The sequence below is a fragment of the Melopsittacus undulatus genome, chromosome 5 (genome assembly GCF_012275295.1).
Source record: "Melopsittacus undulatus isolate bMelUnd1 chromosome 5, bMelUnd1.mat.Z, whole genome shotgun sequence".
In the NCBI taxonomy this organism is placed as follows: Eukaryota; Metazoa; Chordata; class Aves; order Psittaciformes; family Psittaculidae; genus Melopsittacus; species Melopsittacus undulatus.
Window position 1 is genome coordinate 27,209,653 of NC_047531.1, and position 27,788 is coordinate 27,237,440.

Genomic DNA, 27,788 nt, shown 5'->3' on the forward strand with positions numbered 1-27,788 from the left:
AAGCAGCACAGGTGTTCTCCCAGGCTGGCATACCTTGACTCTGCTTTCATCTTGGCATGAAATGCATTAATCACTCTTTTTTTCACCCATAATAATCTAAGCAAGTGGAGTCTAATTAACAAAGTCCTCATACTCTGATGCTCAGCAGTCAGCCATATGGCACATACGTAAGGGAACATTAGCGATTAGACATGCGTTGATCTCTCTGTAACATGATTATGGTATGAAAACAGGCTACCAAGAGTCTGCAGCAACACCTCCTTGTATGCTTGGTTTGCACCAGCAAGGAAATGGGGTTTTTTTTAGTTTTGCTTCTGCAGCTGCTGTTTCACCCTGGTTATAAAGGGATTTCTCATTGAACAGCATTGCTTAGACAAGGCACATCACTGTTTAAGAATTGATTCAACTTATGGGTTACCTAGAAATACTCCAAAGCATGTTATGTAAGGCAGTTGTGTGCTTCTGGTGGACACTTGCTAGGATTAAAAGAGGCTATTTGTTTTTCACAAGCCTAAGATGTGTACCTTTTGAATCACCCTGGATTGCAGCGATCTGGGATGTTTGCTCAGTGCATGAATGTCCTATTATTGTGAGCATGCATCTGGCAGAGCCCAGCTGTATCACCACTAGTTGTTGCACTCCAGTACCTCGCACTTGCACCTTCTCAGCTACTGATGTTTCAGTTGTGCAGATGTTATTTCTTAAGGCTTTTCCTAAAAGTATTTGCTGACTGCCTATAAACAAAGCAGATGCATTTGACAGCATCCACCCCCCCACTCGCACTCTTCCACCACTTGTGCCCGTGGTGCCAGCCCACGAGGACATGGTCTCTCTTGCTGGGAAGCATCTGCAGGGTCTGGCTGTGCCGTGCTTGGAGACCTCTCTGCTCACACACAAGTTTGTGCAGTGAATTTCCCACGGGGGGAAGGCACCAGCACCCAGATGTCCCAGCGCTGCACCCAGCCTGGTGGGGACAGAAAGTGAGCCAAGAACGGGAAGGAAGACTTAGTGCAATCCATATAGTAGAGATAGAGGTCTCCAAACACACCAGCACAGGGAACACCAACTGATAGCGGAGTATCTCATAAACATGTATTTATAGCACAGTATGGCTACAGTGGAGGAGAACATTCTAACTGAGCTACAGAGGACGAGAATATTAGAACTATTGAAAGCATTTTTTTTGTTGCTTAAATATTAAATAGGTTGTGTTTGCTTCCCTGTCTTGCTTATCATTTATGGTTTCTACTTCCCAAAGACCCAAATCTTTAGGAAAAGCATTATGAATCTGATCTATTTGAAATGTAGTTCTAAATCATAACAAATGTAAACTCTCTTTCAAAGATACTCCAATCTAAATAGCTGTTATGACAAGTTCATGCTAAAATTGATCAATAAATGAACATTTTTTTCTCTTGTTTGTGCTACCCCACAAATGCTGTGTCAGAGCCAGCTTGTCTCTGTACGGTTGATGAAAAGAGAAGCAATGTGCTATTGTATAATTACTTTAAGTCCAGGACAGGTTTCATTCTTCCCTTTTTCCAACACCCACTCCTCCCATGGTCTCTGTTGGACTGGTTTTTCCCAGGCCTTACCCCTGGTTTCTCACTGGGGACTCAGCCTCAGGACCCAGCTGACTCCTCAGCCCTGCACCATCACAACCTCTTTCTCCCTTTTGTAATTACCTGTTTAAAACCAGCTTGTTCACTGGGTGGGTGCAGTGTTTTCACCATGTCCCTGTTACTCTCTCATAGATGGTCTCACATGAGGTTAAAGTCACTAATTTAAAACACACAAAGCAGGTGCTGCAGAATGAGCCATAGTCAGAAAGGAGGCCACGGAGAGACAGCAGAAGGTGTTCTTCCAGATACACCCTGTTACTAGAATATTCCACCCATGGGAAGTCTTTGAACACCTCTGCTCAGAACATTTCCCAAGTCCTTTTTCCTCCCATGATACGAGCCCTGCTGTCCCATCTCTTTTGGGAACACTTAACCCTTGAGGAGAGGCTCCAGGCTCCAGCACTTCATGGTGCCAGTCCTTTGGTGGCCTGGTCAGAAAGCAGGAATGCTCTCCGCAGAGCTGACACCAAACCACTTCTTACCAAAGAAAGTGAAACTTATATGCAACCTCTCAGCCCACCTACAGTATAGCCTTTCTCCCCTTGGTCTGATGCAGGAGCCCCAGCATGGTCCTACAACCCTCCAGAGACCCCCAGAAATGCATTTCTCATGGCTCATGTCCTGCTCTGTCAGTGCTCTGTCTCTGAGTGGGTCAGAGAACTGGAAAGGAGGCACTGAGACAAACCTTCAGTCACCTGTAAGGATCTAGTTTTCAAGTGACCACCATTGCCATGGGCTCCCCAGCTGCATAATCCAGGTCCTGTTCCACCACCCAGTACCTCACCACCCCCTGCCACAGAGCTGGGAAGGGGCTAGACACAAGCCAGCTCTGAGTGCCAAGGAGCCAGCCAATATCCTAATACTCCTGGTAGTCTGAAGAGCTAGAGACTGAGGTTTTTATCCTAATCCCTAAGAAAAACCCTTCTCCATTTCTAGGCCAACATGGGCACTTGCCTGCAGTACTTGTGACATTGATGCTTTATGCATAACTTTACCTTACAAAGACCATAGTAACAGCCTTTGGGAGTGATGCTGCTGAGGCCACCTGATGTTGCACTGCTGACACTGTTCTCTGGCACACTACTTGGTACCCAGCCTCTCTGCAGAGCAACCCCACAGCTGGTGGCAGTTTGTCACCCTCCTGTCATGAATCAGGTCCATGCTGAAGTGGAAGGGCACAAGACAGAAGAAAACAGCAGCCTTTGACACCAGCCTGATCTAGGAGTGAAGCACTTGTTTTAACCTGCAAATATGCAACATCCACCCCAAGCTTTCCTACCTCATTGCAGAAAGGAGGGATGGGAAGGGGCTTCCAGAGCACACACAGGCAGGTCCTGACTGTGTTGTGAATAAGGAACACAGAAAACTCAAAGTAAATGCAACATGTTTTATTTGAGGTTGGAATAAATTACAACTGTAAAGCATAATTTATTGCTTTATAAATTGTCTGCTCTTAAAAGGCATTAATATCAAACATAAACAAAACAAAGACACATTCAATTAGCAGTTCGGTTCTCTTAAGCTTCATGAACAGCTCAGTAGGGGGATTTCATTCTATATACAACTGAAATCTCTGATCACAGGCTCGTAAACTTCACTTTGACATGCATTATCATCATTCAAACACATTGAGGGGAATGTGGATGTGTTCATTTGCTTTAGGATGTAATTCTTATTGCAATTTTCCCTAAAAAAATCCCATTGAATACCCAGTCCTTCATTTCTCACTCAACTACAAATCTCACTGATTTAAAAAAAAACTCTTTTAAAAGATATGTGGGCTTTTCTACCCCTGCAGAAGGAGGACTTCCAAGTCTAAAGCAGGAATGAGTCTGGTCCCAAAACTAACCGAAAAACAAACTCCTCCTAGACTAAAATACTGAAATCCCACTCACAAAAAAGTCCTCCCATTTTTGCAAAAAATCCCAGCATTATCTGAAAAACAAAGTGGATAATTCATATTTTTACTGTACAGGTACTCCATGCCGGAGACTGAATGTTGCTCAGCACCTGTACTCCTCCAGGATTTAGTCCCAGGCAAGTCCACTGAGTCCTAGGGATGGATGAGAGGGTGCTCACAGGTGGCTACGTGCACGGGCACTTTGCAGTATCCAGCTCTGAACGCAGATGCTGTGACATGATGAGCTGCATCTGGCTGGCTTCAGCTAGATAGGACAGGCAGAAGGAAGCTCAAAAAGTCACTTCCTTAGTCCCTGGGGAATCACAGCTCCTGAATGCCAGGAAGGGAATAGACATTGATGGGGAGCTCTCATTGCACCATGGAAAAGGACTGCACCAAGGCGTCCTGCCCTGCTCTGACCCTCTCACACCGCAAAGACCAAGCACTCCTTGCACCTTGGCTCCAGAACAGCATCTCCCTGAGCTATTCCCTGAGCAGGGAGCATGCACCTCTGCTTTGCTTTCCCAGCTGGGTCCAAGGCAGCATAAAATGAGCTGGCTTTTGCCCTGTATTATATCAGAGATAGAACTCTCCAGAAATAGAACCAGAGACTCCTACCAATGAGTGCTTGGAACAACTCAGGAAGCTTGCAGAGAACATCTCCAGGGCAGCTTCTCTTCTAGTCACAAATCTAACTTCAAATATAATAATCCACCAGTGCAGAAAATCCTTCTAAGACTGGCCTGGTATTACTCAGGAAGTTCCTATTTGGAGAAGGGTTTCTTCTCACACCAGCCTCTAGTGTTCTTGTCACACCTACAAGAATGTAAACAGCTGAGTGAGATGCTAGGATAATTTACATTACTGAATTAGAATGGGCATGTCTATTACTGGATCCAAGAAATACGTGTATCAAACTTGAAGAGAAATACCATTACATTGATCGTGGTGCGATTTCAGTTTTCATTAAAATTTCATCAGTAACATACATATCTTCTGTATGTTTAATACATCATCTCATGAAAGAAAAAAAAAAAGCAGCAAACTTTCTTCTACTAAACACGATTCCCTCAGAAAATGTGTTTCTGTGTGCTGTGGCCAGCTGCCATCTCTGTACTGCATGTGCTCATAATAGCTCCCAACAAGCCAAGTGCCATGGCAGAGCTTTGGTGGGAGGCTGGGCCATACCTGGAGCCAGCTGTTCAGCACTTTGTTGTTCAGCACTTTTCAGTGTCCTCCTCACTCAGGGACTGAACAACCCAGGTTTAGCTCCCAGCCACATGGTAAAGTGCTTAATGGAGGGGTGGGGAACAGTAATGCCCCTTCCCCCACCTCAGCTCCTGCCTTGGCAGAGGCTCGTGGATAGCTGACTTTGTGGGTGCTTTGCACTAGCAGAAGGATACACTGCAGCTGGGACAAGGGCATGCCTGATTCATCATCATTCTTAACTCAGAAATGTGCAAGCCTTTAAAACCATCAGTCATCTCATTCATGCTCACCGAGAACAGATTCTTGGCTGACTTCTTTTTAACTTAGCAGTTCTGAACTTTGCTTTGAAGATGAGAAGGAAGAAACAGCCTTTGGGGAGAGGGACAAGCAGAGACTCTCGCAAATCAAACTGCAGGCACATGTCATCCACCGCAGCAGTGATCTCCAGATTGCACTTTACAGCACAACGTCTTATTATCTTGAACCTCAATTTCTCATCCCTTTCAAAGGTTCCCAAGAGCAGTCCTTTCTGTATCAGTGAGATGTCCCATGGGACTCTATAGAGAAAACTCGAGTCACCAGGACAAGTTACAGGTTTACATTCAAGAACAGACTCTGAAGAGCAGGCCAAGGAGCAGACTTACTCCATTTTCTGGTGTAAGTGCTGTACCAAGCAGCAAGACAAGCACAGAAGAAGGAATGAAGAAGTGAGAAGGAAGATGGACTAATGGTTAGTGCACTGGGCTGGGATTTGCCGGATGGAGGTAATTCACCTTCCCCTTGTTCATGAAACAAACAGAAAAAAGGAACAGTTTATCCTAACTTCAGGTTCCTCAAACATTCCCAGCTCATCAAATACCACAAAAATATTTCTCCTCTTTTAACAGTTCTTAACAGTTCTCACACATTGCCCCTCTCAGACCAAGCACACCAGGCAGAAAAGTCCTAAGAAATCATGCTTCTAGGAAAAAAAGAATCAATAAACTTCAGGATTGCTACGTCTCAGCTAAGGCTCATTTACTCATCTGCAAAGCCTCTCATCCTTCCTGAGCTACACATTTGCTGGGCATTTGCAGTCAGAGAGAGCAGATCAAGATCTCTTCAGTCCATTCACATCTTATTTCTCATTCATTCTTGGCTCTGGCAAGGCACTGGGGCCAGCACTATCGTAGGGGTTTCTGTTTAACGCACCTTCTGACTGAGCGGGACCAGGTTCCTACTGAACCGAAAAGCAGATGGGACAATCAGTGAGTGCACCTGAAAGCACAGTAGTTCACTGATGTGTTTTTTCATGAGGAGGGCAGTGTTCAGCCACTCTACCAAAATATCACAGGCATATTAATGAGTGGTTACAAAATGCTCTAACTTTTCACAGACCTTTGTAAGTGCTGAGCATTTGAATTGGCAGGACAGCCATGCCTGAGAATTCAGGGTATTCTTAGAAACTGCCATTTTGCTCTCCTACAGTCCTTCCCCTCACAAAGTGTCCCATGTAACAAACAACTGTCTATATTGTGGTTTTACCAAGGGAGGAACTGGGTCAGAGATGGATGTCAGCTGGATCAGACCCATGGAGCAGATGAATGACTTAGTCAAGTGAAAACTAAGTCATTTGAGGCCAGGCCCAGTGCTTCATCCACCCTACCAGAAGTTACCAACTAGGGGGCATAAATAATCCCCCAGAGGAACTCATGTATCATGAAGGGCAAAGAGCCTCTGAAGCTATGCATAATGTCATAAAGTACAGCACAAATATATTACATATTTAGCTCTATCACTCCTTCCCTGTCACAAGGCAGTGGGTTGCTCCGACAGTTGTCTTCTTGTCAGCCTATTATGTTATTTCCTATGGAAATGCAGGTAAAGGTGTGTATACGATTCAGTAGTAGAAGAGGAGTTGGGTTTTACATGGGCTGAAAGAATGTTTCTTGTACCCAAATGAGATTTTTGCATGCACCTGCATACTCACCCAGATGCTGCCTCTGCCGCGCTCCATGCCTGAGTTTCATGCCAGGTTTGCTCTGCGTAGCAGGCATATCATACGCACACAGTGACCCGGTACAAGAGCACATTCTGCAGGCCAAATCTCAGGCAAAAATTCACCTACAAAACCTAAGTTTGTTGGGAGTTCTTTGCAGTGAATCGGGCTTTCACTAGGAATTAACTTAAGCTGCAATGACGAATCTTATATTCTGTGCACTTGCTTATTTTCTTTTCACAGTTCAACCACTTTCTGTCTTAATACTAAACCACTAAAGCCTTACATAGCATCCAGAGCATTATTTTCTGCTGGCTGTGTTTCTCTATGCTCTAAGCCTCTATCACAATGCATGCAAAGGATAATGGCTGAAGTTGTAATGATTTTAACTAAAAAAATACTTTTTAAAAATAAACATAAATTATTTATTCCTCTTCATCCACTGTTTTAAGCACTGAGTCTTCTCCCAAGATTTTACACAGTTCATTCAGTCTCTGCTGCATTTTAGGAATTCCTGCAAGCTGGGATTCCAGTCTCTGTTTTTCCTCACTCAGTGTTAAGCGGATAGCAGTGTCCAACTGCTCGAAACGCCAGCCACCTTGTCCATCAAACTGCAGCAAGTGACTGTGGTACTTCCTGAAGTAGAAATTAAAACATTAGTGATGGCTCAGTGAACAGATGGTTCATTTTTGCACACAAATTTGGATGCCTTTGTCTCTTTTCAGTGGTGCCTCTTGGGAAGCTGAGAGTTGTCCAGTTTTGGATCACTGGCTAAGACATTTTCTGTGACTAATAATCCCAGGACACTCTTTCCTAAGAGTACTGGGTATGTCAAGCCTGTCACCAGGACCCCCCTGTGGCTACAGCTGACTCAACCAGACTCCTTTTTCTCCAGGAGGTTACACAGCAGCAGCAGACAGGGCTCCCTTCTCCCGCAGGAATCCTAGCCCCTAGTCTCAGTTTATTTTACTTACTTTGCTTTCTGAGAGATGCTTTACCTCCACAGCAGAAAATATAGTCAGGCAGGCACAGTGCACTTGATGCTACTGATAAAACTCTTAAGTAGTTCAAATTACATCTCAGTTTGTTTCCCCGCATCTCATAAGGTCAGATAAAGAAACCCCCAAGTCCTAAAATATGGCTCAGTTTGCAAGGGGGCAAACTAAAGAAGTTTGTGTAGGAGTCAGTACGGGGGTGGTGTGCATCGAAAATATTCAAAGGTGTACATATGGGGTTTGTCTAGGCCTGACATGACATTTATCAGGAGGTGCAAGAGGAAGAGCAAAGAGTTCCCTCAGTGTAATTTATCACTATAAATTATGGAAGATGAGACACATCATAAAACAGTGATTATAAATCCCATCCAGGGAATGTGACAGTTTAATAAATTCAATAGCTTATGACATGAGACTCAACAGAGATTCAACTCCAGGCTTATATTCATCACTTCTTGCATATTATTCTTTGTGACACCAAAAGCTTAACCTTCCCCTCTAAAGTAGCCAGTATTTTGATTAAAAGAGCAACTATTTCCTGGTATAATTCTGAGTAAAAGAAAACAGCCCATGAACCCGGTTTTTGTCTATGTAGTGCACTATCTGCAGAAGCATACCTGAGTTAAAGCCATTTAACGCTTACTTCTAAATGCTCAGCACTTCTGTTTACTTCTCCAGATCCCTGTAATTCCAGTAATACTGTGGAGTTTACAAGAACAATCCCAAACCTTTCTGAATAGCATTGGTACTATGAAACAAGAAATACTGGTAGGAAACTGAACTCAGAAGGTCTTTCTCACAAGTCCTTTGGTATAACTTCCCTCTGCACTACCATTATGTAAAGGTGAGGTGCTCTCAAAGACTTGTTTCCTTGTGCAGTGGTTTTAAGAATAATGCCAAAATTAAAAAAAATTAAACACTACCTTTTTTTTTTTTTTAAAGTGCTATTTAAATTATTTTCAAACCAAATGTCTATGTGACTTTTTGTCCTACCAGAATACCTTTGTTTTCCTTAACATTTAGGTCCTGATCCAGCAAAAGCTATATCCACTGTCACCATCTACACAGAGGAAGGAGGAATGCTGGGGAAAACATTTTTTTCAGTGAAGCAGACACTGATACAATATCTTTCCTTCGAGGCAATGGATGATAAAGGATTTTTTTGTCACCTGTTTAAAAAAAAACCCAATAATTGGACAGTAGAGCTCAAGGAGTTCAGAACAAATAGTCCCTGCTAAAGTTAATTCACACTTTCTTGATCTCCATTTGCCTTTTAAAGTATTTGATTGTTTTATGTACTCAGTAACTACATTTATTTCCTTTGAGAGACTCTTCCATACTTAGTACTCCCTCACTAGAATGATGTCTCTCAGGATTCCAATATTTGCTTTTTTAATAGACAATCAGATTTTGAAAGCTCTCAAACCTTGCAGAGGACACAACTGAAGTTAAACCACCAAATGTGTTTTTCCTATGGAAGAAAAAAGAGTAGTTTAACCACTTGCCATGTTTCCCATTGTCTCCCTGCACTGATAAACTTCCCCAGGACAGCTCCTGGATCTTGTCACCTTTACAGAATAATGTGGTGATATCGGTTGTGGCTGTGGTGTGATGGGCTCATTAATTGCTCTTAGGTACCTGCATGTTGCTATTAATACCTAATCACTGGAACATATTTAAAAAAAACAAGAAGGAGGAATAAATACATGTCAAAGAATGAAAAAAAATCAATACCAAATGCATTTACATCACTATTACTGTAGACAAGTTATCTTAGAAAGAGCAGTAGATATTGATTAAACAACTGCCCTCGTACAAAGAGTAAAGGCCAATCCATTGCCTGTCAGAAAGCTATAAGCAAGGACCATGATTAGTCTCTGAACATACTTACCAAAGAGAAGGTCTGTGTGTAATAGAAAGCAGGGATATCCCAGCAGCTTTTGCAGCTTGGAATATTTTTCCTTCAACATCAATGCTTACAGCACTCGTGCATTCATCCAGCAATGCGTATTTTGGCCTTTCAAAAGCAGATAAAGAACATTACTCTTCTATGGTTTGGACTGTATTCCCACGTATGATGTTTAATTGAAAGAACAACAGAAAGGAGAGAGCTTTTTTTGCCAGACAGCTGTCTCTCATTTACAGCTGTAAGCTGGCTGGCAACAACAAAGTTTCCATACACTATTCAGGTGCAGAGACAGCTTCCGGGAAAAATGGGTTTAATTACCTGGTCCATCTGAGTACACAGTGATATAACTTTAGTGCTCTAGTGTGACTTAGTATTATTCTGTCCTGTCATCAAGTCATGCAGTAGCTCAGTCAACTCATAAACTTTCTGTCCACCGCTATGTATGAATTAGGCTGCCTTTGTGTGCTTGCAGTCTCCAAGACCAAAATGGTTTGGAGCCTGGACTTCAAACTTCCCTAGACTCTGCAACGGTCCACAAGACTTCTACAGTATTAGCAGGACAAACTCAGGGAAGATGTTTGTGCTGAGATGTTAAGGAAAGGAACATCTGGAAAGTGTATGCTATGTTGCCAAAAGCAAAGCTGAAGTAAGAAGTACTGCTCCAACAACAAGGTATGTGGTCATAGAATAGTTAGGGTTGGAAAGGACCTTAAGATCATCTATTTCCAACCCCCCTGCCATTAAAGCATATCACCTAAGGCTTCATTCAACCTGACCTTGAACACAGCCAGGGATGGAGCATTCACGACCTCTCTGGGCAACCCATTCCAGTACCTCATCACCCTTACAGTAAAGAACTTCTTCCTTATATCAAATCTAAACTTCCCCCGTTTAAGTTTTAACCCGTTACCCTTGTCCTATCACTACAGTCCCTAATGAATAGTCCCTCCCCAGCATCCCTGTAGGCCCCCTTCAGATACTGGAAGGCTGCTATGAGGTCTCCACGCAGCCCTCTCTTCTCCAGGCTAAACAGCCCCAACCCAGGTCCTATGCAACTGTCTGGCAGTATTGCATATGGCATGGAGATTAAAGTCTGCTACTGCTCAAACTACAACTGGAAACCTGCAAATCTCTTTCTCCTTCTCAGATGCTACTTAAAGAACAAATTGAAATGCTTACTTATGGTAAAACATCCGAGCCATGCCCATCCTTTGTTTTTCTCCTCCTGATAAGACATCTTTCCAATCCATGACAGCATCCCAGCCTTTAAAAAAAATTGCAAACAAAACCCATCAGGAAAATGTAAGGTTATGGAGAAAATGCAGCTTCACTTGCAATATCTCTGCAACCAAAATCACAAAGGGCATTGTCATTGCAGAAGAGACAGCTCAGGGATCTGAATCACATCTTCTGAAACACCCTAGTGCCTTTCCATTGGGACACAATTACAAAAATGCCCCAAACATCATGTCAATTCTGAAAGTGGAATTTAACCTTTTCGATTATGTAGGAATTGTCAAAAAATCTTTCTTACAAACTCTTTGGAAAGCCATCTTTTACCTGTGTATAACTAAGGAATTCATTCTGTCATGTTTGTTTTACAGAGCAATTTGCTATCCTTTCTTGAAAGGTGTGAGTGAAAATAATAAACAAATTCAGAGAAATAAAGCATAAAAACCCATAAAGAGCACTGCCAGACTCCACTCACTACTTTAGGCAAAGAGTAACTGTCATCAAACTCAACAGAACAGATGGATGCGTCCTGTGTGCACAGGCAAGCAGCTAACATACAAAACTGCATACAGACAGGAGGATTTTCTGTACAAACTTCCCACTACCTTGCATTTAGAAATAACCCACAACTGTTGTAACCCTGGGTATCCTTACTGAATTTTCTGCACAGAATCTAACTGATTTTTTTCTTGATCATTTTCAGATACATCCAACAGGAGTGTGATGCATTCTGTCTGTGATCTGGTATTCCTGTGAGTACTCTTGTATAATTCATGCCCACTAATTAAAAATTTCAAATACCAAATTACCCTACTGAAAATTAGCTTTCAGTCTAACAATCCAGATGGACGGAGTAGCAAAATGAGTTTTGAAAAGGGAAAGTGTGGATGTAGAGAAAACCTGGTAAGACATTTCTCTAATACAGCATCTATTCATGATGCAGTTGGAGGAGGCATGAGAAAGAAAAAAACCAGTTTCCAAATCAGCACAGAAGCACTGTAGCTAAAAAATCAACAACACAATCTGTGGCTCTGCCACTGCCCAAATGAAAATAAACATTTGCCAGAAAAAAAACTATAAGCAAGGTAAAGGAAGGAGGGTGGGCTGTGTCATTTCTGGTATCTGAACAAAGGTGAGACAAGTGGGGCTTGTGAGGGTGCAGGGGACTGGGGAGTGCTCTGCCCATGATTGGTTGTTACACCAGGGCTTGGTAGGTCTGAACAAAACCTCAGTGAAGCACTTGGTGAGAGGCTGTGTGACTGGAAAGAGGAATTGATAATGCTAGACCCTGAATTCCAAGGATTTTCTCTATGTAAAATACAATGTAATGATTTTTTAATATCTGTGTATATAGTTAAGATTTAAAAAAACTTGCATGCACACTGCAGAAAGACACCACCTTAGTGATCCTATTGTTTTTCCTTAGTTTCTTTCCATTCTTGCTTAAGGATCCCAGTGGGCACCCCCTTGAAAGCACATGTTTTCTATCAGGAGGCTCCTAGCAAAGATGGAGTTGGGTAAGGATTAACTGAATCACCAGCTGGATGAATACTGGTGTACAGATTGAGAGGCTGCTGCTGAGCAGTCCCTGTGCTGGGACCACACAGCGAGCTGGAGTGATGCTCCAATAGACACTTTCAGATTCCAAAAAGCACTGTAAAATACCTGGAGCACCCTTTTTTGGCAAAAGGTTCTAGGGGCAAGAGATGGGAATGGTCCTTCAAGAAAGCCATAGAAACAACGATGCTTCTGAAGACAATGTTCCGGCAACTGCTTATATTCTGTTGTTTTTAAGCTGAGAATATAGATGAACTGAAGGGATCTGGATCTGAGCTAGGGTGTGGGTTGGTGTGCATGTGAACACATGCGCCTGGGAAATGGCACCGGCATTCATAGTTTTTTCCAGATCAGCTGGTTTAAAAGACCAAAAGGGAATGAAGTTCAAGAAGAATTCTTCCATTTTAATATTGTCCCTTTTTAAAATATGTTTTCTAATGCCTGAACATTTTCCTCTGAACACCTGGGCTCTGTAACTCACTAGAAACTGACTCCCTACTGTGCATTAACAATAATGCACCTACTTGTTTCTCTTTTGTTCCTGTTGACATGGCATATCAGTGAAGGTCACTGGTGTTCTAAAAATATCAGCCAAGTCAGTGGCTTATGTCACCCACAGCTACATCCACTTCACAGATGAAGAACTGAAATAGCTTGTCCATGAATATGGAACAAATGAAATTGCTTGTGAATGAACACAACACAAACTTCTCAGTAGGTACAAACATAATCTTGGCTTTCAGAGTCCAAAGTCCTTGCCCAGCTTCATGTTACACGTAGCCTTTGGTTGCACATGGCATGATGTAGATGTGACAAACACTGGATGTCATAGAAATGCCTTTTGCAACCAATAAGACAAAGACCATGCACAATGTGTTAGGGCAGAGCAACAGCAGTAGAAATATGTACAGCTGTCAGCAGAAATTAGTGATATCCTCATGATAGCAGCATTTCATTTTCTTGTATGGCTTCTTTTACGATTCTTTTTACCTCCATTTTCTCAAGGGAAAAGCAAGCTAAAGTCGACAACAACAACAAAGGGCTACATCTGGGGTCTGTGGCACAGTGTATCCTTCATCCTTGTAAATCCTAACACTTCACATGCAAGATAAGTGTTCAGCTGCCAAAACAAGATAAAAGTTCTTTTCTAGATTTACATTGCAGTGTCACCAGACAGGGGCTGGAGTCTTAACAGCTTCATGACAGAAGAAAGGCTACCACAGCAAACTATAGCCAGAGAGTCCACCCCTGGTGAGTTTTTGAACACAGAGGCCTCTCACACAGCCTATGTCCCCAGGCAGCTGTCAAAATGGAAGAGAGCAGAGCCCAGGAGCTGTACAGGATGACTATGCAAGGACAATCCTTAGCTGAGGGAGGAACAAAGAGACCATCAATTGCATGAGCCCCAGCTCAGCATGACACTGCAGGGATTGTGTCTCCGGATTTCAAAGCCACTGGAAAAGCCAGCAGAGCATTCCAGAATTCCTGCTGGTGCCAGTAACAAAAGCAAATCCAGAGCTAAAATGCTCAGATGAAAAAAATTTGGGAGAGAGGAAATGTGCTTGCCTGTGTGTTTATACATGGAATAGCACAAAAGTTCCCTGGACAAGACCCAAAGATATGACAAATGTGCAAAATAATAAGGAATAATTATAATCTGGGGTGCTGAGAAACCATAAACAGGTTGAACTTGTTTAGTAATGTCATCAGCCCCAACCTGACAGGTCTGGTCATGCACTGAGCATGCTGCTACACGCACCCATGGCTCCTCTCATGTGACAGACTATTAGCAGCCCAAGGCTGCATCACTATTGACACTTGTTAAATAAATAATACACAGATTTTCAAAGCAGGTCAACAAGGAACCCCTTTATGCATATCTACTACATATCTCCATGCCATTACCCATGATTTCTGGACATGCCTTTTCATCACCCATGCTGAAGACAACCTTCTTTGCTATCCTCATTTTGTATGAGATTATTTTTCTGGTAGAGCTAGCAACTCTGCAGGTGTTGATGGAGGCTCCTTATCAATAATATAAAGGTAAGTAACAAAATGCATTCCTGTAATATCCAGCAGGGGAGAAAAACATTGGTGTGCCTCAGTGGGAAGGAAATTCTGCCCCCACCATCAAAGAGGGCTACTATCAATAGCAATTGTACTGGGTTCTTCTAGGGCTTGGGCTCAGGGCCATCTGGAATGGTGATGGTGGTGAAGAGAGGAACAGTTGCTCTGGTGATTTTGATGTACTCTGTTGCTACCAACTGAAAAAAGTTTAACGAAGATAACACAAAAGCTAAATGCCAAACTGGGTTAATTATTCTTCTAACCATTCTATTTACTTCTAACTGGGTCAAACCTTATTGCTTGAAAAGCAGAGGAATTTCTGCCATTGGCAGCAACGAGAACATCAGGCTCTTGTTGGCTACTTAACACTTGGAATCTGGTGACCCTTGTACTGATGCAATGTGGAAGTAATTCAGCCAAAGACAAGAAAGTTATGCCAGGACGAATAAACTGAGTCAGAGTTGCGCACTTCTGGCTCCATCTGCCTTTGTCATGACTGTCCACAGGGAGCAGAACACAAAACTGCAAAGTACCATATTATACAGACATGACATTCTTGGTCAATTAAAGCACAAGAGGGTCATGCCTTAAGGAGCCTGCTGTCTAGTAGAGGCTTCATACTGCAGGGAATAGGTGAAAGGGGATGAGACAGAAGTAAGCCTCTGAAGAGGAAGAGGATCTACAGGCAAAAATACTGAAGAACTATGTTAGATTTCTATAACGCAATGACTGACAGAGAGTTAGCTCCATTCTTAGGATGGTTTATGGAATCAGTTCAAAACAGTGTGGACATATCTGCTATATCCACAATAATTGGAATAACTAAAAATGGTTTCATTGATTTTTTTTTAGACGTATTAAATTTTCAGAAGCTGTATATAGCATATAATAGAAACTGGATGGGGATTTTTCAGCAAAACTTCTTTTCTATTGGAAAATGCCAATGTTTGTCAATCATCACAGCAGTCTGCAAGGAGGAAAAAGATGGCTTGGGGAAACCCCCTTGTTCTACAAACTTTATATGGAATTTTTCATTATTTTGCAAAGAAAAAGATCCATGTTTCATAGAAAACATTTTATCTCCAAAGTCTGTTTTTAAGAATAAAATAAAATTCAAAATAAAAAAAATAATTCAGCTACCTATAAACAAGATTTTCAACTGTTCACTTTCAACAGGTATTTCACTGGCTTGCTGGTTCAAAAAAAAAAAACAAAATACAAGTCTTTGTCCCAGACTGGGGGAGCTCTAATGACTATGTAAGCATATGAAATCCACGCAACGTGTCCAATCATATGTCACGGATTTTCTCTCTGCTTCTACCTCGGCACTTGCCTCCTACAAATGCCCAAGGAGAAAAGGGAACAAGTAAGTGTATTATAGACCTAAAAACTTCCTGGTATGTGGTAATCTCTCCCCTGTTTTCCAGTTTTGCCCACTTCTGTCATTTTAGATGGCCAAGTGCCCAAGACTTTTTTTGGGTAACATTTGTGCAGACTTTTGCACAGTGTGCCCTTATCCTGACTAGAGTTTCAGTAAAGCACAAGTGAACATTAACAGTTTTTTATAGACTGTGTGTGTCTCACATACACAGTCAGACAGGCAGAAGAGCAACAATGGGGTCAGGGATAAATACTTTCTTTGGCTCAGAAAGTAGAGTGAGACTGATCCAAACCTGGGGATTCAGTTTGGCAATACAGAACACTGACCCCAGACAATGGTACTTTGTGTATGGAGCACAGTAACTGCCCCATCACCAATTATGTGCTCCAGCTGCAGGGCTATAAACCACAACTATGCACATTCAGAGACTGCTGGGGATATGGTTTTGGCCGCTGAGGGTCATGTGTTAATCAGTACATCTACAAGTACCAGCACGCTATGAATGCACACTTCACAGTGGCTTCTTGCCACAGACAATTTAACTGCTCCTCTTTTTCCAGCTCCCCATTCTAACACATCTTCTTGTTCTGCAGTCTGCAAAGTGACTCAGGAATACTAGCAGGAATAGGTGCAATGTCACTGTAGGTGTAGAGGCCTTCTCTGCAATTATTCCTGTCACTGAGTTTAGCTCTCTGCCCACTTTTTCAATCCTTGTGTCATAGTAGCAGATCTGAATAATTATCTGAATCAGAATAATGGCAGATTCTTATTTTCTCATGGAACTTGAGGCCCAGCTTGAGTCATTCTTAACAAAGATGCTTTAACCCAGGGAAAGATAAGAGTCTATTGACAGGATTGTGTGGTGGAGAAGTATGTGTAGGTATACAATTGCTGCTGTAAATGCTTACTACTCCCCACTCTAAAATGTGCAGAAAAGACAGCAGATGAGTGTCCATGCAGACTTAAAAAAACTAACAAAGCAACAGGCTGCCATCCAGGAATGGGAATTTAGACATTGCCTTGGGATTCCCAGTGGCTTAAATTCCTACTTTTTTCTGACAGAATGATCCTGAGAGACACCAAACACACATATCACAAGGCAACACACCTGAAATACCCTCTCTAAAAGGAGCACTGACAACTGGCAGAGAGACTCAGGGTACAAGCTCTCTGTTACCAACTTTGTCCTATGTCTGTTTTAAAAGCAGAATGGTGGGGAGGAAATGCAAACTAGAGATTAGTGGCTGGTGGTAACAAAAGGATGAAAATTATTGCTTCACTTGGGAAGAAAAAGCCAGGAAATGCTCCAATTCCTTGGACACAAAAGAAGCCTTTACCATCTTGACATTTACTGTGCCGGTGTATTTACACTGTCCCTTACTCTTAGGACAAACAATGGTGAGAACACATGGCAACTTAAACTGTAAATGGTAACTGGTAACAATCTACTGCCAGCCATTGTCCTTTGGTTATTTTTGATTTGCTCACCCTGGTGGTGTGGTATCAGACACTCCTCATGACATATAGTTCTGCTGATCCCATTAACCAGGGGGGTGAAAGAAGACCTAGCTCTCCTGTTCACAGGCTTTTGAGTTGATGCAGTCAGTGACATTGTAAGATTTTAAGACAGGTTACGTTTTCTAAGAAAATGAAGGAAGGTCAGTGATCTCTCAATACCACAAAAAGACTGGCCGTTACAAGAGAACAAGGATGTTCAGCTTGGACATGGATTTACTGGGGAGAAGAGGAAGCACTTCGCTGATCTCCCTCCGTTAGCATCAGGAGCAACAATGATGTGGTTGAGCAGCTCCCACGACCACAGAAAGTCTGGATCCAGTTTTGCCAGTTGAGTAAGTAAAGTTCAGTCACACTGAGACACACATGCAAGGCATGGATTTTGTAAAGCTTTTTACAGAACTATGCAATTTACCTCCTTCTCTTTGAACTATGTGGTACAGATGAACCATCTGCAGGATAGACTCCAGATCTCGATCTTGGTAGCCTTTCTCATGCATGTCATCCACTGTATCTGGATAGATGACTTGATCACGTAGTGTTCCAATGGACATGTAGGGCCTGAGAAATAGAGAAACCAGTCAACCTGGAGCTGGCTCCCAGCGAGTGCATCTTGCTGATACTCTGTAAGCAGAGTATAATGCTTTAAACACTATGTTGCTAAAACTAGATTTATCTGTGGGTGCATTGTGGGCAAACATTTTTCTAAACTTACCTTAAGGACAATGTATTGTTTCCATAATAGCTGATTACAGGGTAGCACCAGGGGCAGTATTTGCATGAAAACAAAATGACAGGTCAGGCAGAATAAACATCCACTTCATAGCCCCTTCTCACTGCTTTCACTTGGAACTGGGGTAACTCTATGCTGTGTTCAAGGTTTGGTATGCTTAGAGATTACACACTGAATTAAACACTCACATGTTAAAATCAAATGGTAACAAAAATGTTGCAGCATTGGGGAAAATTTCCATAGTGCAACAGGAGATGCCAAGTAAGGCAGAAGAGCACTGAAAGCTTCCTTTGCACACTATTAATTTGGACTGCAGTACTGGGACTGGGTGTAACTTACCTGGCTCCAGAAGCCAGTGTAACACTTCTGAATTGCAAAAAAGCACACATTAGACAAGCTGATCAGCTTCAGCCTCCCAGTGCCAGCCTCCCTCTGCCAAGCACAAAGCTGAGCTGTATGTGAAGCAGCTTCTGAATCACCACATTCCCAGACCAGGTAATCCCATCCATTTTACTAAAACAAGCTATGTCCACCTTGGAGCCAGAATCCGCAATCATGGCCATGTCCCTGCAATGGCTATGGATGGTCTCCACAATGTCACAAGCTGTTCCCAGCCTCTGGTACAGCCCAGACCCCATAAATCCTCATAGTCTTTAAACAAAGTCAGCTTAAAGAACAATTGTACAGCTCTCTAAAAGATACCAAGCCATTCAGGCTATGAGGCAAAGGCAACCTAAGAAACACTTATTTGACCATCTCTTTTGCTGCTCTTCTTCTAAGGATTCCTGGTGAAGGACAAATATCTATCCAGTCTCACAGACCCTTGCTGATACTCTTGGAAGCTGGAAACACCCTGGGAATGATCTGTGAGATTTTGAGTTTGGAAGAGAAGGCCAGAGCTGAAGAACAGTCAGGCTCCAGACCCTGTCCTGCTTTCTGAGCCAAGAGCTACATTAACTCCCTCTGGGTTCATCTGCCAAAACAATGCTAATCTTATTAAAGCTGTGGTGCCAGGGAATGATGACAGAGAGGAGCAGTTAAAATTGGGCCAGCAATAAGGAGGCTTCCAAGAAGCTTACCACAGAGAAATGCTTCCAACAACTTCACAGTGCATTGATGAGGCATCACTTTTCTTCCCTGATGAGCTCTGGACCTGTGTGGTGGGAAGGTCTCAGCCATGATGAGGTTTTCCCTGACAGGTATGTGTAATACCTTAGCAGATTTCTTCTGTTCCCTTGGAGGTTTCTCTGCAGAAGGGGTGGCTCTATCCACTGGTATTCTGAGAGTCCCCAAAATACACCACAGAGTAATTTGAAGGAATTCATAGAACTAAAGCTGCAACATGAACTGCAAGTCACATTCAAGCTGGCATCAGAGGCATTGGTTTTAGTGCTGCAGAAATCCATGGTGAGCCCGCCTGTACCTGCCTGAACTACTTTTACCCCCACTTAGGTGCGGGTGAGAAGGGCAGGGGAACTGAACTGCTAGCAAAATATTGGTCATCTCTCTGCTGTGGGAAGGCACCAAGATGGAGCCAAACCAGAACTGCATATCAAATACAAGCACTGCTACTCCTCTTTGCTCATTGTTCTGCTTTCTGCTAATTGTGGGAAGAGTGCTGCTCTGGGCTGCTGCATGAACACTAGCATCAAGTGCAGTGAGCCATTTACATTAATGGGGATATTGCAAAATATCAACTCTAAACATTATGTAACTTAATGAAATAATTATGTATTACATTTCCCTGGTGCTCTCCATCTAAAATCCCAAAGGGTTTTACTTCTTGCATATGCGGAAATTATTTCACTCACTCCAAGCTGCTGCCATCTCTGGGACAGAAGACAGCAACTCTGAGCTCAGAGAATTATAGAATAGTTAGGGTTGGAAAGGACCTTAAGATCATCTAGTTCCAAGCCCTCTGACACCTCACACTAAAACATGACACCCAAGGCTTTGTCCAGCCTGGCCTTGAACACTTCCAGGGATGGAGCATTCACAACTTCCCTGGGAAGTTTATGTCAGGCTGGGCTTAAGACCCTCATATAGGTGAACCTGCAGGTAAGGGCAAGGGGGACAGAGTTACCTGCCATATAATTTGGCTGGAGTTTAATACTTCACTCTTGTGAAGCGAGATCCTGTAACAACTAGCAGCTCTGAGATTTAACCTACTCCACAACTTGGAAGACAGTGCTCACAAGAACTGTGCCAGGACACTTGTTGCCATGCCATTTACTGAGTCACCAGCACCACTCCCTGTTACAACTGGATTTGCCTTGTGGCTTCCTATCTAAACACACCAGTACTACCAAGAACACCTCTCCACACGTAGTTTGTAAAAATTAAAGAAAAGCTCGGCCTGCAGTGGAATAGCAAACCCCATCAATTGCTGACTAACCAGCAGGCAGGAAGAATGGCTTATGATTATGGGCCTGTCTAGGAAGATGGGAGAGCACATTCTGCTTTACCCATCCTATAGGGAGCCATTTGTGTCCCTGAGGGGACACATCATCTTGTCTGGCATGTGATGTCTTGTTTGGGGCTCCATCTCTTGACAACAAAGAAGCATCTCTGTGGTTGGTTTATCCCACATATTTTAGGGTGGGGATGGATTGCCTCCTGGGGGTGTCTTGTCCCTCAGTGGGGGACAGAGCTCAGACAACTAGCTTAGCTAACTTCTAAAGTGCTGGAGTTAGATGAGATCCCATTTAACTCACACTCTCACAATCTCATAGTAAACCAGACTTCTCTGTCTTTAACTTGAAGACAATAACCTCCTTACATACCACGGGTGCCACAAAGTCCAACACAGTAAAACCTATTAAACACCAGATGCTATTGTAATTGCACTTACTTGTGTGTGATAGCTAGGCATTAAGTGGTAAGAAGTACCTGGATGCAGGAACAGTGACATTTTGGCTTTGCCAGTAAGCTCCTTGTTAGAATACTGTTTTCTTTAATTCTTAGTTCAAACAACAAAACCAGTCTTTTTGTCCTGAAGTAATACTCCAGTTTAACCAGGCTTAACTGATTTCTGATGCAGTTTTTCTTCTCAGCCAGTGTCTGGGTTCCAGTCTTAAAGAAAGCACTCTTACGGACTCTGAAAGCAACACCTCTGCTGTGTGGAGGTCATGCCTTCGATGGTAAGAGCTCAGCAATTGTTTTCTTTCTCTGCTCTCTGAAAAAAGATTCCTACAGTGGTTTTGAGAGACAGGATTTAAGATCAGTGGTCCTTTTTTAAAGCTAAGAAAACTTACTGATTCTTGCCTGGTTTTCTGGAACTTCAAGGCATTTACTGGAAGAGACACTTTCATTTCTCAGGAACTGATCATTTTTTCAGGCAGTTTGACAGTTTTATTGTATCACCAATTTGTGTTTGGTGCTTCACTTTGCAGAGTTGTAACTTCATTCTGCTAGTAACAAGCCATGATCCCTAAGGCTTCCCCCTTGCAGTGCAGGCTTTAAAGAAAGATGATATTAAGACATGCTGCAATCTGAAGTCTGAGGTATGGACAATTCCACAGTGCCCTATTGACACATGACATGTACAATGCTGGCAAATTATTGGGGAAATTATACTGGGAGGAAGGGTGAGTGTGGCCAATGATATGGTTTCTTTATTGTGGTTTGCTTTGGGAGGGAGGTGCTACAAAACATATTGGAGTACACATCAGTAACTTGTCTTTCCAAACAGGACTTACATGCTGAAGCTGTTAGGCATAAGAGAGGGCTACAATGCCAATTCAAAGGTTTTGTAGATTAACACATCACACTGTTAATGAGGCAGTGTTAGCTACAACTAACACTTAGTAATTCTCTGATGTCTTGAAGAGCAGAGGGCTTCATTCTTCTGGGTAGCAAACTAAGGGCAGATGATTTGCTTAGATGTCAATAAATTTGTGTTCCCAAATCAGAACAAGCCATATCCACTTGAAACGTTTACAAATGAATGTATTCAAAGGTGTTTTCATCTTCCATGTAAAATAAATTGTGCTGACAAAACTGATAACCTGTTCTGACATCCATAATATTATTTTAAAGAATTATAGCAGCTAATCAGTATGCACTTTGAGAGGCTATAAAGCAATCAGAATGGCCAGAATCTTAATAATAAGCACTCTGGAATAAGAAAGGGACCAAAATAATATGTTAAGAGCTGGCATCAGAAGTTATGGAATATCAGTCCAGTGTAAGTGCCCAAGAAACAGCTTCCAGGTACAGGCTGTGATTAATACTTCCTCCATGAAAGGTAAAGTCTAAAAACATGTGGCTTATGATTCTGGAACCCATCTGCATGGCCCCAAGTGAGCAATCAGGACCTGACTTGCCATTTGCTGTCCAACTGTGTTTGCAGTTATTATTGCACTATTATTCTCACAGACATGCAAAGTTACGTGGGAAAATTATGTGTAATGCGACTATAAATTCTTGCCTGATCCATCCTTTACATTTCTGTCTCTGGCTGACAAAATTCCTCTCTAATATATCCAAGTGGGAGAGAGAAAGGGGAACACTACACCTAGAATTCTTTTCATATAAAATGCAGTTCGCATTTTCAAAGGAAATTGGGATGGTTTCAGAGTGCAATTCAGAGTGCTTGCTTTGACAGCTAAACTAAAATGTATTCCAAATTTAAGCACGTCTATTTAAGATGATACTGGAGCCTAAGCTCCAGCCATGGAGGTGTCTTCCCAGAAAACCTGGAAGATTATAAGGAGTCAGTGCTTGCACTGAAGAATCTCCAGTCCAGAAAGCCAAGAGCACAGCTCACACCTACAACTGTGCTCAAATGCTGTCTAATTCCCCACAAGGTCCAATACAGCATGGAATACAAAACCAGCATCTTTAAGCCCAGCACAAAACACTGGAGCTATTAGAGATGCAAGAGGAAGGACTGTATGACAAAATAACGGTTAGCAAATTTCTTCCAAAAACTGAGTTCAGGCTACGTTCTTCTCAGCTTGCAGGGCATCAGATTCCCATTTTTCTAGGCTAGAGTCCAGGCTAAAGAGGAGCCAAAGGGAGGGCACATTCTGATCCTCCCACTGAAGCAAGGAAACTCCTGCTAAGAGGCAGGAATAGTGTGTCAGAAGAGAGTTACTGGGAAGAGCCTAATGATAACTACATTAGTGAGAGTCTTCAACCGGAAAAAGGGAGACTAGTACTAGTTCCTTATGACATGCTATTTATGCTATTCCATTTCCCTCCAATGCTCTTTAATATAAAAAGCACTAACAACTCTAATCCTTCAGAAGCACTGTAAAAATATATTAAAGGGGGTTCTAATATTATTTAGGTGCCTGGTTTCAGGGGAGAGCTTATTACAGATAAAGGGTTTAATGTTTAGTACTCAGTTTGGCACCTAAACTTCAGTAAAAGGCAGGAGCTCAGGCATACATTTATATTTAGAGATTCCTATGGATTAACTCTAGGTGGCTCCCTTTACCTACTACTTTTTCTGTTTGGATCCTTTTCCAAAAGCCCTAAACCTTTGCTTGATTATCTCAGGGCTTCACCTAGACGTAGAACTTTCCATCACCTTGCTGGTGACAAGATCATCGCTTTCAGGTGCTGTAATACCTCGGCTGGAATCACCTCAGCAGAACTCCAACTCTTGCCAGGTCAATAGTAAAACCTCCATAGTTTTCAACAGCAGCCAAGCTTGATGAACAGTGATGCTCAAGAAATGCCAACCTCCACTGAGTGTTCTGGGTTCCTTATAGTTCTTTGATGGCATCAGTAAAATAAACGGCAAAAAAAAATAATAATGGCACCACCTCAACAACTTTTAGAATACAAAAGGTATTGAACAAATGTGTATTAAGTGCTCTTCTTAAGTAGCATTGTAGCTCTCATAAGAGCATTAAGTAGTTCTCACACAGAAGGTGGTATTACCAAAGAGTTAAAAAATAATAAATAATATAATATTTAACAAAATGTTAAAAAATCCACAAGCTCAGGTTACTGTGCTGTATCTAGTTCCAGGGATTTTAGAGCCAGCTAAAGTTACAGCAATCCTTCTAAAGACATAAATAATTGATCTTTCTTTAAAATACCCTACATTGAACTCTCCTCTACACTCACACAGAACTAGCCATGGTCATCCTCTAAATATTTCAGATAGATCAGTTACCAGAGTGGAATTCAATCAGCTTATAGCCATTAACTTAGTTAACAAGAAATGAAATGCACAGAATGAAAGGCTGAATTCCCAATGCATATAATTAGAATCTGATATCAAAGGCTGAAAAAAACCACCACTATGGATTCCTTTGCAAAGAAGCCATGCACATCTCTGCAAGAAAATAATCTGGGAGGAAATAAGAACCAGAAAGGTAAAAGAAACCTTTAATTTAAAGCTCTGCTCATACTCAGATATCATGTCAGCTAACTATTTACTTATTCACCATTACCAACATGACTTCCAATAAAATTAGAACTGGTAAGATGGCGTAAAAGTTTAAGGTGAACAATTCACAGAATGATTCAGTTCAGTCAATTTGTAACTTGTGATAGACAAAGACAACAGAAAAGACCAGAGGAACACATTTAGAATTAAAAACAAATCCCAGAATATTTCTACAAAATAAAAGCAGCTAATGGAATCTGAAATAATTGTATGTGCTGCAATGAATCAAATCAACCAGGCAGACAAGTAAAGGAAATATACTCTCCTTTTCTTAAACACCCAGTTTTTGCAGGCCCAGCCTTTCCATACCTCTGGCAGTCCTGATGATAAAAGGATTATTTGGATGGATGATTGTTAAGATCAATGAAATGCAAAAAGAACAATGAGCTGCTCTGGACAAGACTGCAGGCTGCCAGCCCCACCAGGCATACCCCAGCCTAAGAGGTGTTCCTGACTTTTATCACACCAATGTAACACAAAGAGCAAGGAAGTTTCCCTCTTCTAGAAAGATCCCAAATTATTCATGGTTTTGCAGATGAGAAGTGACTCCTTACTTCAGTAGGAAGTGGAAGAGCAGAAGTGAAGAGCAGAAGAGGAAGAGCAGACAGTGAAACCTCTACAGCAGAGGCTGCTTTTGCTCTGGGTTTCTGTAATGCTTAGTTGTCCATAGCAGAGTTTTTTTCCCATGCACTGGCATACGAATATGCAAGTAATAGTAGAACAATAGTGTGTCTCCAGTGAAACACCCTGCCAACAAGTGAGAAGTCACACACTCCACTCACTTCCCTCCCTGATCCTCTGTGAAACACTGCATTACACAGGACAGAACATGACAGTGCAGAACACAGAGACGCACCATGTATATGGATACATGGAATATTATTACAGCCATTTTACAAGCATTATAGGTACCTGGAGTTGCCACAAGAGTGCTGTAGTAATCTCTAGCAGAAACCAAAATTGATAGGGTATAATTAATGCAAAACATTAGGCAAATAAACAAGCCTGGAAGACTCTTTCCTCCTGGGAAAGACATGCTTCCATCTAAATTAGGCTAGTGCACACATGCTGAACTGCAGAAAATACTCACCTGCTACATGCTCCCATGAGACTATCATATAATTAATGACTCGAGAACAAAGAACTGAAAATCTAGTGTTCTGGGGACTACTCAGCATTATTTGCAGAAGAGACTCATCTCACCTAAAAGCTACTCATCCAAGTCTGAGTTAGTCACCCCAGGCTCTTTGTAGTCAACAGAGTCCTCTAGTAAACTGGTACCTCTGGTAGGTCCTATGTGTCTTAGATGTTTGTCGTAGGACACAGGATGTACAACTGCAGTGATCTGAACTGCAAGACTATTGCATATTGAGGAGTTAGGGATCCACAGAACAGTTGACCTGAGTGGACATGGGCACATGCTATACTTTGCTGCACTGTGTTGAGCTGTGCTACACATATAACTTGGCCTTCATGCCAGTGCTCTGCTGCACTTATCACTTGGCTGCAGAATAAATTTTGCCAGCTAATCATAACGAAGGAGCCTGCAAGCAGCTCCCACTTGGCACCAGAAATTACACCACCTGCGTGTGCTTGTCTTTATCTTGAACTGAAGCAGCATGTTCTCATGCTAACATCCTTTGTTTGACAGTGGAAATGATAAATGGAACTGTTTACTGCTAGGAAAATCCTATCAGAGTGCCAAAGACCATAATGCCAATGAACTTTAGTACAGATGGAATCAAGTGCAGCCTGCCATGCTCTGACTAGAGGTCTGTCTGGTGCTAATGTGGTAGCATTACTACAATGCTGGGCTCCTAGCATCTGATGAGACATAATTGCCACAAAGGTGATAAAGGCACCGGCACATCTCTCCTATGAGGGAAGGCTGAGAAAGCTGGGACTGTTCAGCCTGGAGAAGAGAAGCCCCATGGGAATCTCAGCAATGTATATAAACATTGGAAGGAAGGGTGTAAAGAGGAAAGAGCCAAGCCCTTTTCAGTGGTGCCCAGAGGCAATGGGCACAAACTGAAACACAGGAGGTCCCCTCTGAACATCAGGAAACAATTCTTCACTGTGAGAGTGATAAAAGCATTGAAACAAGTTGCCCAGAGAGGCTGTGGTGTCTCAATTCTTGGAGATACTCAAAAGTTGTCTGGACAAGATCCTGGGCAAACAGCTCTAGGGGTTGGACAAGATGATCTTCAGAAGCTTCTTCCAACCTCAGCCATTCTGTGATTATGTGATTATCTACACTATCAACTTATTCCTTATCTCCAATAAAAGGAATTTTAATCAATGCATTACACAGTTTGAATACCTTTCTTACTGGCATCAACAAAGAATGTCTAACTTTTAACTGCCTAAATGAACAAATTCTACCTTTAGTGTGTGAGTTGATGGTTTATTGCTTTAACTTGTTGTGTGATGATGGAACACTTGTATAAAAAATGGCTAAGTCTTCTCTCTGGAAGGTGACTAGTTACTAGTGAACACTGTGTCGTCTCCAAGAAATGCAGAACAGAATCACCATGCTGAATAAAATTTTCATTTTCCTTTGAAACCACAGTGAGTTGGAGGAGGGAGGCAAACATAGGACTAGACCCTAAGAAACATGTTCAAGTGAGCAGACCATGCAGAGGCTGGGAGAGTGCTGAAGGTCCAGTTCACCTTGGAGCTGGGACATAGTTCTGGAGCCCAGGATACAGGGGCAGGCAAAAGGCAGAGCCTATAGTTCATGGGAAGGACTACCACTTTCTTGTCAAGAGGGAAGTGATGGCTATGCCTATTAGTTGGATAGTTAAAAGCATAGAGCACTGTAATAAGAGTTTCTGATTGAAAACTGTATTAAGGAGGAAGAGAAAGGACTTCTTTCCAGAGAAGATGGCACAGTTCTAATAAGTTATTAGAAGTTTGAGCTGTCCTGCTCTCACAAGAGCCAGCATCCTTTCAGTCTTTTCATATCAAGCTTTTCATGTCAGGCAGGTTTTGTAGTTTACTTTTCCTAGTGTTAAATAGCCAAGGTGTTTCTCATAATTCAACACAAAGCTTCTGAAGCATGCTTTCCCAAGTAAAACATTACTGAAATAGTAAACATTTGCCATCCTGCTCATCTGTCAAAGATCCTTTGTTGCACAGTTGGAATGTAGGGCATTAAATTGGAGGTAACTGCCCAAGCTGGACACAGTAATAGCACGTCTCTGCAGAAACCAGGTCATATAAACACAACTACTAGATTACTCCCTAACATGCAAGTTTGTCCATACCACTACTAAGTTAC

At 42.2% G+C, this 27,788-nt stretch overlaps 1 protein-coding gene across 1 annotated transcript in view; it reads right to left on the bottom strand.

Moving 5' to 3' along the window:
* Positions 1-2,996: 2,996 nt before the first annotated feature.
* The window catches only part of ABCD2 (ATP binding cassette subfamily D member 2), a 47,283-nt gene continuing 22,491 nt past the window's right edge, over positions 2,997-27,788 (bottom strand). The window contains exons 7-10 of the mRNA XM_034063184.1: positions 17,785-17,930; positions 10,793-10,877; positions 9,596-9,721; positions 2,997-7,345 (exon numbers count right to left, since the gene is read on the bottom strand). Coding sequence (XP_033919075.1) covers positions 7,135-7,345; positions 9,596-9,721; positions 10,793-10,877; positions 17,785-17,930 — 568 coding nt within the window. The 3' untranslated portion in view covers positions 2,997-7,134. The remainder of the gene's footprint in view (positions 7,346-9,595; positions 9,722-10,792; positions 10,878-17,784; positions 17,931-27,788) is intronic.